This window comes from Lupinus angustifolius, chromosome LG14 (assembly GCF_001865875.1).
Source record: "Lupinus angustifolius cultivar Tanjil chromosome LG14, LupAngTanjil_v1.0, whole genome shotgun sequence".
In the NCBI taxonomy this organism is placed as follows: Eukaryota; Viridiplantae; Streptophyta; class Magnoliopsida; order Fabales; family Fabaceae; genus Lupinus; species Lupinus angustifolius.
Genome location: NC_032022.1, coordinates 14,734,755 through 14,749,020, shown reverse-complemented (window position 1 = coordinate 14,749,020; position 14,266 = coordinate 14,734,755). Strand labels below are relative to the sequence as shown.

The 14,266-nt window shown below is 37.0% G+C and overlaps 1 protein-coding gene across 2 annotated transcripts in view; it reads right to left on the bottom strand.

The window, feature by feature from the left end:
* The window catches only part of LOC109326630 (protein DDB_G0276689), a 33,225-nt gene that overhangs the window by 895 nt on the left and 18,064 nt on the right, over positions 1-14,266 (bottom strand). For both annotated transcript variants that reach the window (XM_019559343.1, XM_019559344.1), the window contains 17 exons: positions 9,205-9,282; positions 8,683-8,973; positions 8,375-8,572; positions 7,660-8,148; positions 6,432-6,593; positions 5,916-6,245; positions 5,745-5,827; positions 5,525-5,629; positions 4,725-4,953; positions 4,074-4,436; positions 3,333-3,434; positions 2,661-2,804; positions 1,908-1,996; positions 1,414-1,496; positions 1,193-1,308; positions 629-714; positions 309-408 (listed from right to left, as the gene is read on the bottom strand). In XM_019559343.1, coding sequence (XP_019414888.1) covers positions 309-408; positions 629-714; positions 1,193-1,308; positions 1,414-1,496; positions 1,908-1,996; positions 2,661-2,804; positions 3,333-3,434; positions 4,074-4,436; positions 4,725-4,953; positions 5,525-5,629; positions 5,745-5,827; positions 5,916-6,245; positions 6,432-6,593; positions 7,660-8,148; positions 8,375-8,572; positions 8,683-8,973; positions 9,205-9,282 — 3,048 coding nt within the window. The remainder of the gene's footprint in view (positions 1-308; positions 409-628; positions 715-1,192; positions 1,309-1,413; positions 1,497-1,907; positions 1,997-2,660; positions 2,805-3,332; positions 3,435-4,073; positions 4,437-4,724; positions 4,954-5,524; positions 5,630-5,744; positions 5,828-5,915; positions 6,246-6,431; positions 6,594-7,659; positions 8,149-8,374; positions 8,573-8,682; positions 8,974-9,204; positions 9,283-14,266) is intronic.

The window sequence follows — 14,266 nt, the reverse complement described above, 5'->3', positions numbered from 1 at the left end:
ATTGGGACTTGTTTTGAGATGACACAGATTACGCTTCCTAGAATCCCCGACTACCCAATTTCCTAGCAGATACAGCATTGGCTCAAAAAGCCTGGACACCATATTTATTATCATTATAAATTTATATGACCTCCTTAGTTTTGGAGAAGTGGGTTCTGAGCATATAGAGTTTTCGATCCTATGCATCAGTGTAAAGTGTAAACCTCACAAAGCAGTTTTGTTGAATAGACATGATTAATTAATTCCATTCAGAAAGTTATGATAAAACGAATCCAAAATCTGAAAGCAAAGAGTGACAGAAAATTAACCTGATGAGCAACATATTGAACATCAGCCACACTTCCACTCCGTGAAGCAAATTGAAATGCACTTTTCAAACGACCACAAACTACACATGCAAGAACTTTCCTGCATGCCCAATTCAAAATAAAATAAATATGTTACCGTGGTTACTTAATTACCATAAAAAAGATATATATGATGGTGTTGCAATGCTTTAATTTTAATAGTGAATTAAGTAATAATGATGCATACTATACAGTATACACAACAAAAATTATAAAAGAACTTTTTTTCCAAATAACAGCATAACTGAAACTGCATGAAGTCATATAGATAAAGTCCTCACCTGTGGCTGCTAGTTAACATGTCGATTAGTCGGTCAGGGCGTTCTTTATGCTTATTGGCATATACGTTTATCGCAGCACCCAAGACCTACACCATTCAAAACATTCAAGCTTCTTCAAATTTCTTAAAGATAACTTCACTTGCTAAGTTGTTCCCAATATAAAGACAATCTTATCCCATAACTGGACCAAAAACCACTTGCAATACATCTTAAACAGGAGTTATCAGAAAAAGGCACATTTTAATTCTCTAATGTGTTGACTGTTGAGACTTAAATCCCATGTCCATACATGCTGCAGCCTCAGTTTGATGCTAGTTTATAGAGTCAAGTTTTATCCAAAACAATAATTAAATGAAATAAACAAAATTGATGGTTAGAGCACTTCATGTCCTTATAAAATTGGAGTTTACAACCATCGCAGTTTTGCAGCCATTTAATAAAAGCTTATACCAACCAAATACATTCCAACAGAGATTTAATTTTTGAACCATGCTAAAACATTTGACTGAAATAAAAACAAGCCCCTTTCAAATACATGAGAAAAATAAGATGTAACTAGATTACCTGGTCCCAATCATCGTCATCTATTGTACCCTTGATGTTTCTAAAGAACTCTGTCAATTGGCCGCCTCTCTTTCTCTCAGCAAGAGATGAAGCAACACCAGCATATATATCAACAGCTGCATGATACAATTAAAAACTTGGTTAAATATGCTGACAACACTTGTGAAGCTAAATAAACTATACAGGTATAGCAGATCGTAAGAGAAAATTATCAATATTACCAGGAAGGTTGAATTCATAGATCAGTTGGAATGCCAAATCAAAATTCTTCTCAACAAGAACCTCTGCAATTTGACACCTTCGTCTGGAATTTTATAAAACATCATGAGCATTTGAAAGAAATTAGCAGAGCATATAAAGCCACCAAATATCCAGAACAGAAAACATTTGATTGGATGCGATAACCTTAGAGCAGTTATTAAGTGGATTATAATGATAATCGAACTCAAAATTATCAGATGACTAAAAAAGTGTATATAAAAGTAACGTCAATAAATACCAACAATGGAAGCCTCCATCTAAATAATTTTTGGTACATCAAGGGTGGTTTGGTGTCTCCTTAAAAAAGGGGTTCAGTTTGAGCTTTATTTAAAAATATTGTACAAAATACATCAAAAACATTGACCCTGAATTTGAAGGGAACAACAAACTGACTACATGGGAAAGAAATGGATGGTCAATGCTACTCATAATTAAGCAGGAAAAATAAACAAACCTAAAAGTTTCCGGTTCATTTGGATTCCCAAAAAGTGAATGTTTCCATTGCGGTCCTTCTGAATCGTTAAAGGATTTAACAACTTCAACCTACAAAATATAATAATTTCACAAATCTTGAGAAATAAGGGATTTCAAAAGCAATTCATATACAAATCAATTAAACAGCACAAAATTTGAAGAGACTTATTCAAGCAGTCAAAAACAAAGTGCCCATTCCAAGGAAAATCTATAATAAATTTTAGAATATCCGAGAAAATATCTCAATAATAATTCAATCACATCTTAGAATATTTTAGAGTATCTTAGAAATTTCAAATAACAGGATTTATTTCTTATTTATATTTTCATGATTTGCTTGCCTATTTAATTAGGATACTATTATTAACATAAATAGGACTATGAGGGTTGTGTTTTGTAATCACCTTAACCATTACCATAGAAAGATTAATATCTAAATGTCATATTATTTTGAATCTCTATTCTCTTTCTTCCTCCTTCCCTATCTAAAACCCTTCAACTCAACATAAACAGATATTTCATGTCTGATTAAAATACTCCAACAAACTTGTCTGCAACTCAACATTTAAAAATATATGTATGTTCTTTCAAAAGCACAATAAGTGCATATAGTCATGAGAAGCCTCTAACGTCATTAATTTTATGTTCCTAGTTTGCATAGCCAAGCTTGCTCTAAGAAATTAATTACTAAACCACTGAGACCTCAGTATTGACTTTGGGCATATCCAATTACCTGAATCGATACCCGGGCAGAAAATTTGACTAGACCTTCTTCAGTAAGCTTCTCAGAGGCACTTTTTCCTCTAAGACCTTTTGTGACAAGTTTAGTAGATTCACCACCTTTGTACCTTGCAGATAACCCTTCATCAAAATGCATCTATATCAACAAGAAAAAGAAACAGAATTATTAACAAAAAGGTAGAGTGAGAAAAACAAGCTTATGAGAATTGAGATACAAAAGAAATCTGAGTCTTTTAATGATTTTCTGTATCTTGAAGTCTTTATACAGATGCACACTACACAACACAAACATCCGAAGATTCTGCCTAAGGCTATTTCAATTAAACCTCAATAAAAAATCCACAGTATGTTTCAAAACTTTACCCTACTCAATCTTAATTACTTGAGCCCATATTAACTAGATCACTTCTGCATTTATTAAAATTCTGTTGTAAGTTGTAACAAGTTGATCAAATAGAAACGAAAGAAGAAAAATCGACATGGGGTTTAATATTCTAAGAGTTAGAATAATGCAATTTAGAAATAAAATTTGTGGTAGAAAAGCAAGCCAATTATAAGCAATATCTTCAATAAGAATAACAATAATAAATAAAATCATATTGATATCTTCTCTGTGCTCAAAAGTCACCACCTAGCTTTCTTTTCTAGAAAATTATGGACATACCTTAGCGTGTTCCAAATGTCTGATGGCTTCCTCTTGTGAAGAAGAATTCAAAAACAACTGAATACAACAGAGTCCAGCTGCAACATGGTCCTTTTTAATTACCTGAATATCGTAGATCATTAGAAAATGAAAAGCATTTCCCACAAGAAAGTTAAAAACAAATAACACATCATTAGAGATCAATGCTTTGTCAATGGACATGATTTATGATATATCATTATGATGTCATTCGATCCATGTAGCTAACCCCACCATGTAGGACTAAGCCTTAGTTGTTGTTGTTGTTGTAACATCATATTTCATCAATTATGGTTATGAAAATTTTAGTTCCATGCAGGAAATAGAAAGCACACAATCTGCATTTAGAATAAACTTTTGACATTATTATGACATGTAGTGGTGATTACCTAGCAAGAATAACAGAAGACCAAATTAATAGATGGAGAAGAATTTAAGGAGCAGTGACAAGGACTGCTAAAATGACTACAGTAGCTCAAAATAAACAGTGCACAGGCAATGCACAACTCTGCATATATATATATATATATATATATATATAAAGAAACCGTAAAGACACCCAGTATAGAACTCTAGAATGTTATTTGTGTTCCCAAAAAATGGGCACCAGGTTACTCCTGGGTATAGTAAAAATCTCCATAGATGGAAAAAGGTTACTCCCACATATAGCAAATATCTAAAGTTGCTTTCGATTTTATGAACTCATTAAGTGAAAAAAGTTACCTGAAACCTGTATAAATAATTGAAATGCTTGTGAGTTTCACAATAGAGGCAAATACGGGCCAGGGCTGTAGCTGTATACTGACTCGCAACTGCATCTTGTGAGTCAGCTGATGCTATTCTCGTAGAAATGACTTCCTCCAAAATAGGCATAGCAGCATAGCCAATGCACAATTCACAAAGGTCGTCAATTGTCCCATAATCAGTCGCTAAAGAATCTAGTCTTTGCGGAGATGAAGAAGACACTCCGCTCAGGATTGATGGCTGTGGTGGTGGGGGCACACCATCAGGAGGAAAGAACAAGAAGCAGGCATCATGGTAGTGACCATGCCTAAACATAAAACCAAGCAAATGCTGACGTGTGTACTGCAAAGTATTATACAAAAATTAGGAAATCAGTAAGTTACAAGAAAATTGCAAAGGATAGGAAATATAATTCAAATATAAGAACCAAAAATGGAGTCAAAATTTTTTATTTTTGTTCAAGACTTTCGTAAAAGCCCATAAATGTACATAGGCTTGCGTAAAAGCACATAAATGTAAGATATGCATTCTTCAAACTTAGCTATAGCAATTAAATGTAATAAAGATTAAGTCAAGTGTTAAATCGTGAAAGGCATTCATGAGTCAATTATTTGCAGATAAGATGTTCACCTCTTGTAAGTAATTAACACATTCACTGTATCTAACATTATCTAGGTTACTCCGAGGACCATCTTCAAAATCTCGACTAGATATAGAATTATTGTTTGCAGATAATTGAGACCGTCTTGATCTCTCTGAACGAGGGAATGTTGACGGCATGTATAAGATGTTCAGATATGAATCAGCAGAAAGAGAATCATCCAAGATTGTGGGCGCACTTTTAGCCAAATGTTCATACCTGAAGTAGAAACATAATTAGTGTGTTCAATGACCACGATCTGTAGCTATGTCCCCCCTCCCTCTGTATCCTTCGTTTACCCACAATTCCAGAAAAAAAATAGCAAAAACTTTACGAAAACTAGATCTTCACCACTTGGAAATCAAACCATCAGATATCTAGGTTTTGAGTACAAGGAAGCATGGATTAGACATCAGATAACCTTTTGCTAAATATCTACCCTTGCACCTTAATTAGGTACAAAAACAATAGCAGCAAAATCGGTTACCCAATCATCCTGTGTCCCATGACAACAAATCTCAACATAGAAATTTGATTATCTAATTATCAGATTAAAAAATTAAACCAAAATTATAAATAAAAAAGGTTTAAATTTGTTCTTGTCGCTATAAAGTAGGGGTCTTTTGGTTTTAGTTTTGTAAAGAAATCAATTGGTCAGGGTCCATGTACAGTAGGAAGAAAAATGCAAATATTCAACACATATACTAGAGACATTCTTGACTATTGAGACAATCCAGCTTATAAAGATAACAACATTAGCAGATTATAATCTTAATGCATAACATCTTACATAGAACGAACAGCTGAAACATCAACTGGTGGGCCACCTTCAATTGTATTTATAATCTCTAAAATTACAGGTCCAGGATCACCCTTGTGCAACTGAAGAGCTTGCCTGGATGAAATAAATATATGTTAATTGTCTTTGAATCCAACCGAGGAATATGCTCACAAGCGTTAAAAATGATTGAGCTAAAGCATTACAAAAAAAGGAAAAAAACTTCACATACTTAAACTTCACGCGAGCTTGTCCATAGTGCTCCATCCGAATTAGTGCATGTCCCCATGCATTCCACACTGGGAAGACATCAATCTAAAGAAGGGCAATATTTCTTTTTAAATACCACTAAGTGAAACATAGCAGCTCTAGTAACTAAGACACTGACAGATAAGTTGTCTACCTTACACTTTCTGCAGGTATACACAGCCATGCTGTATCGTTCTTCCACAACCAACCTGTCACGAAGATGGGCAGCTGACTCTCCATCAGCAATGTCATCAAGAGAAGCAGCAATTCCTGATCCCAAAAGGCTCTGGAGCAGCTCTGCACGTCCCAGCCACACATCTGCTTGTGACAAGATTTCAGATAGCTCATCTGTGGATTGACTACCAATACTAGAGCTACCAGCATCAGATGATGTGTCATCAGCATCTCTATTTCTTTCAGAATTACTTGACAATTCATTGCCACCAGTGAGCTTTCTTAGCAGGGATTTGGCATAAAGTAGGCCCTGTGAATCCAATATTAGACTAATTGCAGTTTTTATTGTGAGCAAAATGCTAATGATGGAAATCAAAAGTGACGCTGCTATCTAACTAGTGCCAGTAAAGCAAATAAACATATTGCTCAAGACCCATCATTACCAACCCTGGACAAAAAAATATAATCAATAAATTACTCTGTTTCCATTAAATACCTGAACAAATGTTTCTGTGGCGTGATATGCTCTCCCAATTGTTTCCATAGATGCATTCTCAGGCAACTGCTGAGAACTCAACACGTTCTTCATTTGACTAATGCACAAGTCAAGGGCATTTTTGGCAGAGACAGACTCATCAGAACACAGGGCGAGCACTGCCTACAAAGGGAAAACGCAATAATTCAGAAGAGATAAAATGAGATTAATAAAAATAGCGCAGGACGAAGCTGCAAAGCAACTACAATGGCTCCAGTTATCAGCTCCCATGTATTAGACTGAGCTTTGTATTGTATATCTGTTTTTACTAAGTCTACTGTAGCTTCGGTTGAGCTAAGCCTAGTTCATTACTTGACAGCTGTTTACAGCAGTGAGCTCAAGCTCAACTGTTAATATAAATTGAGCTCAAGCTTAACAACTTATTCAATCTAACAACCAAGCCTTAATCTCACTAGGTAGGATTGGCTACATGGATCAAATGATGCTATAATACTCTAACGTAAACATGTGCATTGACAAAACATTGATCTCTAAGTATTTTCTAATTGTTTCACCTATGGTTTGCCTTGGCCTTCCTCTTTATCTAGAAATTGTACTAGCCTCCATTTGATCTACTATCCTATTGGGGATTCTATTAGTCTCTTTAACACATGTCCAAACCATCTAAGTCGTGATTCTACCACCTTTTCTATAATAGGAGCTACTCCAACTTTCTCCCTAATGCGTCAATTTCTAATCCTATCGTGTCTAGTGTATCCACTCATCCAATGCAACATTCTCATATTTGTTACATGTAGTTTATTCTCTTCTTGAAATTTCACCACCCAACACTCAGTCTCATATAACATTATGAATCTTATAGATGTACGATAATACTTCCTTTTAAGCTTGAGTGGTACCTTTTTTATCACATACGACACCTAAAGCATTTCGTCATTTCATCTAGCTCACTTGATTCCCATGGTTTATATATCCATCAATTTTCCCATCGTCTTATATGATTGACCCAAGATACCTAAATCTAGTGACTTGTGGTATGATATGATCTCAAATATTTACATCTACAGTAGTGTTTGTCTCCCCTACTACGTCTTATTTCGACTTACACATGCAACATTACTCTGATGCCAAAAAGCAACAAAATACAATTCTAGAATGAGGCCCAACCACAACTGTAGGCTTTCAACATAAAATTAAATACGAAGATCAACCACTTCTAATACAATACCTTGAACAGTGTAATGTCAGGGGAACTTTCATATCTGTGAGATAAACGGATGCTTTCATCTTTTAGTGGGTCACCTGTAAGCATCCACTCCTCGGCAATTGAAACTGAAGGAAGGCGTTCTTGCCCATCTGTAGAAAAAGATGAAATACGATCCTCTTGAATTCCAGTCATCGCTTCCCAAGCAACTCTATCAGAAGGAGACAATCCAGAACTTTTTCTTTTCCTGTAAACATCCTTCGGAGCACTTTTATCCACAGCAATTTTTGGAGCCCATGAAAAAGCTCTTCGAGCTTCTTTCTGAAAGTTACTTAGACTGCTCGTAAAAGACGGCCTTGGCTGGGCACCTGATCTTGTCTTCTGCTTTGGTCTGGATCCTGAAACAGATACGCGATGTTCCCTAGGAGGTGAGCTGATACTGACAGAAATAGCCTTAACTGCGTAAGTACTAATTACGTTGTTTTCTCGTAGAGAGGGAAATTCCTTCAATATCTGCAGAAACCAAGGTAAAATCAAATTGAATATGAGTAATGCGTAATTTCAAAGATTAAAGAAAACGATACAGCATGATGTTGAATAAAACCGATAGACAAAAACAAGCATGAGACAAGGTATCCCCAATCAGTAATGCTTCACAATCAATACATCTAAATAGATGAGAATATTAAAAATAATGCATGCTAATGAAAGCTTCTAACCAAACGTAAAATCACAATACCAGTGCGGCTGACTGCAATTGTTTCCTCATGAGCAGCACTTCCAAAATCAGATGAGGATGTTCATGTAGGGAAGAGCACCTTTGCTGCCATGGCACTGGCAAGACTGCCAGCACACGAAGCCCTAAAGCCCATGAATTGAGCCGGGAAACCTCAACATCAGACAAATTCCCTTCTCTCCGCTTCAGGAAGAAGTGAACCTTCAAAATATTGCACATATACACGGTCACTAAGATGAGGATATAGTACATTTCAAAGAAATATATATCATTAAACAAGGAAATGATATATTAGATAATTGCATGATTACAAGAAGTTGCTTTGACCGCAAATTGGGCAACAGCTGCATTGCACCCATGGCAACAGGCAAAGCATCTTCCGTGTCCCTTAAAGATGAAAGAAAACGTGAGGCTTCAGCAGGTCCTCCACCATTGAGAGGGTCAGCGGTTAGAAGCTTCACAAGCTGCCGACCCTGCAACTCTCTTCGTAAATCAATTGACAATCCTGCACTTTCAGCCACTTCTAATGCAGCAGAAACAGCTCCTTTTCCAGCTAATCTAAGTGCCAGACCCTCTGGATCTTCCTTGCAATCTGCCTCAACCTGAAATACAAAGAATATTTTAGGGGGATACGAGTTACCATAAGAAAAATGGAAATTGATTTGAATGAGAAATACATTACTAGAAATTAGTATATTACTGATATATCATTTACTGGCAGTTTCACTTAAGCCCATATATATACAGCAATTATAAACTTTTGAATAAAATGATAAAACAGGAATTGTTTGTGCATTAGACATGTAACAACAGTTCACAAAGGAGAATACAACCTGTTGCCAGCTGGTATAATGATCATCTGCACTTAATATGCGGCTGTACCTCTGCAAAGCTTGTTTCATTTGCAAAACCTAAGCATTAGGAAGAATGATGTCATTTGGGACCAAAAATAGGTGAGCATTAGCATTGCATGGATATGGGTTCCAGTACCCATAGCAGTATGATGAGGGTATGGGTACAGATGGACATTATATAGAAATATAAAAACAAATAATACATATAAAAAGATAAAGAAAGAAAATTGAGAAGATATTCTTGAAAAAAATTAAGATTCTGAAATGTAATTTATTGAATTGATATCAGCAAAGGGGATCCCTATTTATAGGAAACAGAACAGAGGCCAAAAAGGAGGTGATGAACTACTCACCCCCTATAACTAACTAGAAAAACAGTTACTGAATAATCAGTAACAGAAACAAACCTCTAATTGTTTAACAGTTAGAGCTAAACCAGAACACGTGTTATAATTGAAACTAAGTTTCAATTTTACATGTGATCTCTAATATACCTCCCTGAAACCGAGGGTAGTTTGACTAGAGAAGCTAAGTCAACTACTCTGAGTTGTTTCCTTAAGATTAGAAACCTAGCCATGGCCAAGGGCTTGGTGAGTACATTTGCAGTCTGAAAATCAGATGGAATGTGCTTCACTTGAAGAGCTTTGGCTTGAATCTTGTCCCTGACGCAAAAGAGATCTAACTCTATGTGCTTAGTCCTGTTGTAAAGAACAGGATTATGAGCCATAGCTACTGTGCTCAAATTGTCACAGAGAACGAGAGGAACTTGATGAGGAACCTTCAATTATGAAAACAAAGACTATACCCAAACTAATTCTTGAGAAGCCAAAGCAAGACTTCTATATTCTGCTTCTGTGCTGGAACTAGATATGGTCTGCTGTTTCTTTGACCACCAAGTTATTATATTAGGTCCAATATATAAGCAAGCCCCTGATATTGACTTTCTATCATCAGGATCAGTAGCCCAATCTGCATCACATAAAGCAGTAAGGCGTATAGGCAGATTGGGAGCTGCAACAGGCTTAAGGTGAATTCCAAAGGCTATTGTTCCTTGCAAATACCTTAGGATCCTTTTAACTACAACCCAGTGTTGCTCAAGGGGCTGACTCATGAATTGGCACACTTTGTTGACACTATAGGCTAGATCAGGTCTTGTTATTGTAGCATACTGAAGTGCTCCAACAACAAACTTAAACAGAGTGGGATTGTCAAAGAGTTTGGAGTCATTTTTAGATAGCTTACAAGTAGTAGCCATAGGTGTGATGCTAGGTTTAGCGGAGTCCATCTTTGCCTTTCTGAGGAGATCTTTGACATACCTTGTTTGTGATAGAAACAAGGATCCATTTGGTAAATGTTTGACCTCAATGCCCAGAAAATAGTCTAAGTTCCCAAGCTTTTTTAGAGCAAATGTGGAGCTGAGGTTGTCAATTAGTTGAGAAATCTTTGAACTAGATGACCCAGTGACAATAATGTCATTAACGTAGACTAAGATGAATGTTTGATGGGTATTTGTGATGGAAATGAACAGTGAGTTGTCACTTCTACTGTTCTGAAATCCCAACTGAATGAGAGTGCTCTTTAGTTGTTCAAACCACTGTCTAGGGGCTTGTTTGAGGCCATAGATAGCTTTGTGTAGTTTACAGACAATAGTCTTGTCACCATTCTGAAACTCAGTGGGTTGAGTCATGTATACCTCCTCATGAATGACCCCATTCAAAAACACATTGCTTATGTCAAGTTGTTGAATAGTCCATCCATAGGTAACAGCTAGAGTGAGAATAATTCTAATAGTAACAGGTTTGACTATAGGTGAGTATGTTTCATTGTAGTCAATACCTTGTTGTTGACGAAAACCCTTGGCCACAAGTCTAGCTTTGTATTTGTTGATGGAACCATCAGGATTTTCTTTCATTCGAAAAACTCATTTGCACTCAATGGCCTTCTTGTTTGGTGGCAAAGGAACTAGGGACCAAGTTCCCAATTTAAGAAGAGCATTGTACTCTTCTTGCATAGCATTATGCCAGATAGGATCAAGGCTTCTTTTGGGATGGAGGGTTCAATATGAACAAGAAATAAGCTGGAAAGGTTGGGAATGATGGATTTGTTGATTCCAGCTTTTGACCTAGTTGTCATAGGGTGAGAGGAGGTTAGAATAGTTAGGATAGGTAAAAAGGATGAGGTAGAGGCAGGTGAAGATTCAGATGAGTTTGTTGGATTGCTGCTCATTGGTGGTGAAATAGGATTAGGATTAGGTGAATCTGGGTTAGATGAGGATAACTGTTGTGTGAGGTCATTTGGAGATGGGTGAGAGGTCATGTAGGTAGGGGTATGAGATGGTTGAGGTAGATGGTGAATGGTGGTAGATGAAGAGGTGTAGTCCTTATGTGGGTTTGAGGTTGATGTAGTAGTTTGGGTTATTGTTTGGAAAGGGAACATATTTTCATTGAAGGTTACATCCTTCAAGATATACAACATGCCATCCTTAGGCAAACATTTGTATCCCTTATGGGTTGATGAATATCCCAGAAAGGTGCACTTAGTGGATCTGTAGTCAAGTTTGTGCTTGTTATAGGGTCTGAGTAATGGAAAACACGCACACCCAAAAATTCTTAGGGCACTGTACTCAGGGTTAGTGTCAAACAAAGAAAATATGGTGATTTGTGATTAAGAGTAGAGGAGGGTAATCTGTTTATTAGAAAAACAGCAGTGGTGAAGACATATTCCCAGAATGATAAGGGCAAACTAACATGGGCTAACATGGTCAATCCAGTTTCAACAATATGCCTATGTTTAGGTTCTACTGTACCCTGCTGGTGATGAGTGTGAGGACAGGCTAAACGATGATTAATGCCCAAGTTGGATAGATAAGAACTAAAGGGTCTGAATTCACCCCTCCCCAATCAGTTTGGACAGCCTTAACTATTTTGTTGAACTGGGTATGCACTATTTTAAGGAACTGTTTGAAGATAGTGATAGTTTCAGATTTTTGTTTTAGGAGATATATCCAGGTGTGTCTAGTTTTGGCATCCACAATGGACAAATAATACTTGAACCCAGATTCAGATAGGATAGGTGCAGGACCCCACAAGTCAAGATAAAGTAAATCAAAGGCATTAGAGTAGGTAGTAGTAGATTTAGGTGAATGAACTCTATGTGATTTACCATAACAACAAGCATTGCAAAAAATGAATTTTGCTTTGTTTGACTGAGTGATGTTACAATGAGACAAAACAGATTTTACAACAGAAGTATGTGCATGTCCTAAGTGACAATGCCACAAAACAAAAGAGGAATTAGACTTAGAACTAGAACTAGCTAAAACTGTGGGTTAGATCTTTGTATCTAGTCTTGAGGTGGATGCATAGGTGGTTGACTTCTTGGGAAAAAGACTCTAGAATGCATATAAGCCCTTTGAGGTGAGAGACCCTTTGAGGAGGATTATGTTAGAACCCTGTGTTTTGACAAAACATTCGTTAGGATGAAATTCAAAATAGTAAGCACCCTTAGCAAATTGTGAGACACTGATTAAATTTTTTGTTATAGTGGGGACTAGAAGTAAATTTTGTAAAGAAAGGGAAAAGTGTGAATTGATAGAGAGACAAAAGAAGTAGTGCCACTATAAGAGATAGGAGATTTAGTACCAATACCCATATACAAGTGTTCTGGGCCAAATTGCTCATTTGGAAGATGAACAAGGGAAGGGTCAGAAGTGATGTGATTTTTAGCACCTGAGTCTGGAAACCAGAGAGGGTGTTTGGTTTCAAAGTCATCAGTGGTGACATTCATTGCATATGGTGGGTTTCTGTTATGAGTGTAATTGGGGTTAGGATTTGTGGCATATTGAGGAAAGGGGTTTATAGGATTGTAGCTAGAGGGTAGATAATATGAGGAGTACGGGTTAGAGGGGTAAGGAGGATTGTAGCCAGTGAATTGGTTGAGAGGTTTAGAGGAATGTGTGTTTGGGTCAGGTCTTGAGTTCCTAAGGTAAGTTTGGGGAGGTGGTGTAGGTGGGAATTGAGATGGATAGGAATTTGGTAAGTCGTGATTAGCATAGTAGCACCAGGAGATGTCATGACCTGGACGGTTGCAATAGGTGCAAAAGAATGGACTAACAAACCTCCCTGAAGGTCTGCTTCCTCGGGAAAGTTTTCCATTTCTTCTTCCAAAACGTTCACCACGTGGTCCATTGCTAAAAGATTGAGGTCTGGAGTCATATCTGTTGTGAGAAGGAGACCTTGGTTGAGCATAAGGAGGAGGAAAGTGTCCAAGAGCAGAAACAAAATTAGGGGATTGAGTTGAAGATGTTGCTATGTTGGCAGATAAGGCATCAGAAATGGTTTTGTTCTTATTTTTTAGAAGTCTTGATTACAAGTGAGTAAGAACTGCTCTAGGTCATTGATAGATGGAGGCTCAATCTAGCTTTCAACTGCTGTAATCACAGGTTGAAATTATTCTCCAAGACCATCAAGAATGCAGCCTATGTGTTCAACTATGGAAATAGGAGTACCTATAGAGAATCATAAATGATCTTGATTCTGGAAATGTAATCAGAGATGGTGTGAGATCCTTGAGATATGGTGCGTAGTTGGGCTCGAAGTTGTCTGCTTCTTGCTTTAGTGTTAGCATTGCAAAATGCATGTAGTTCATCCCAGATTTGACTGGAAGATGTGCAACCAATAACACGTGGTTGTAAAGATTCTGAAATGGAGTTGAGGATCCAAGAAAAGACTGTTTGGTCTTGTTCTTCCCAACTAAGGAAGCTTGGATTGATGTGGTGTTGATTTCTATCATACCCTGAGAGGAATCTGGGGGGAATTTCAGTAGGGTGAATGAATCTGATTGCCCTATTGGATTTGAGGACGGCAATCATGAATTGACTCTAGGTGAGATAGTTCTTCTCACTGAGCTTGGTTTGTGGGATAAGAAGAGAGAGAGAGAGAGAGGGAGAGAGAGGGAGAGAGAGGGAGAGAGAGCCCTAATAGGAGGGGTAGAAGCATGTGATGGAGGAGAGGAAGGATCGGTGGCCATTAAAGCGATTGAT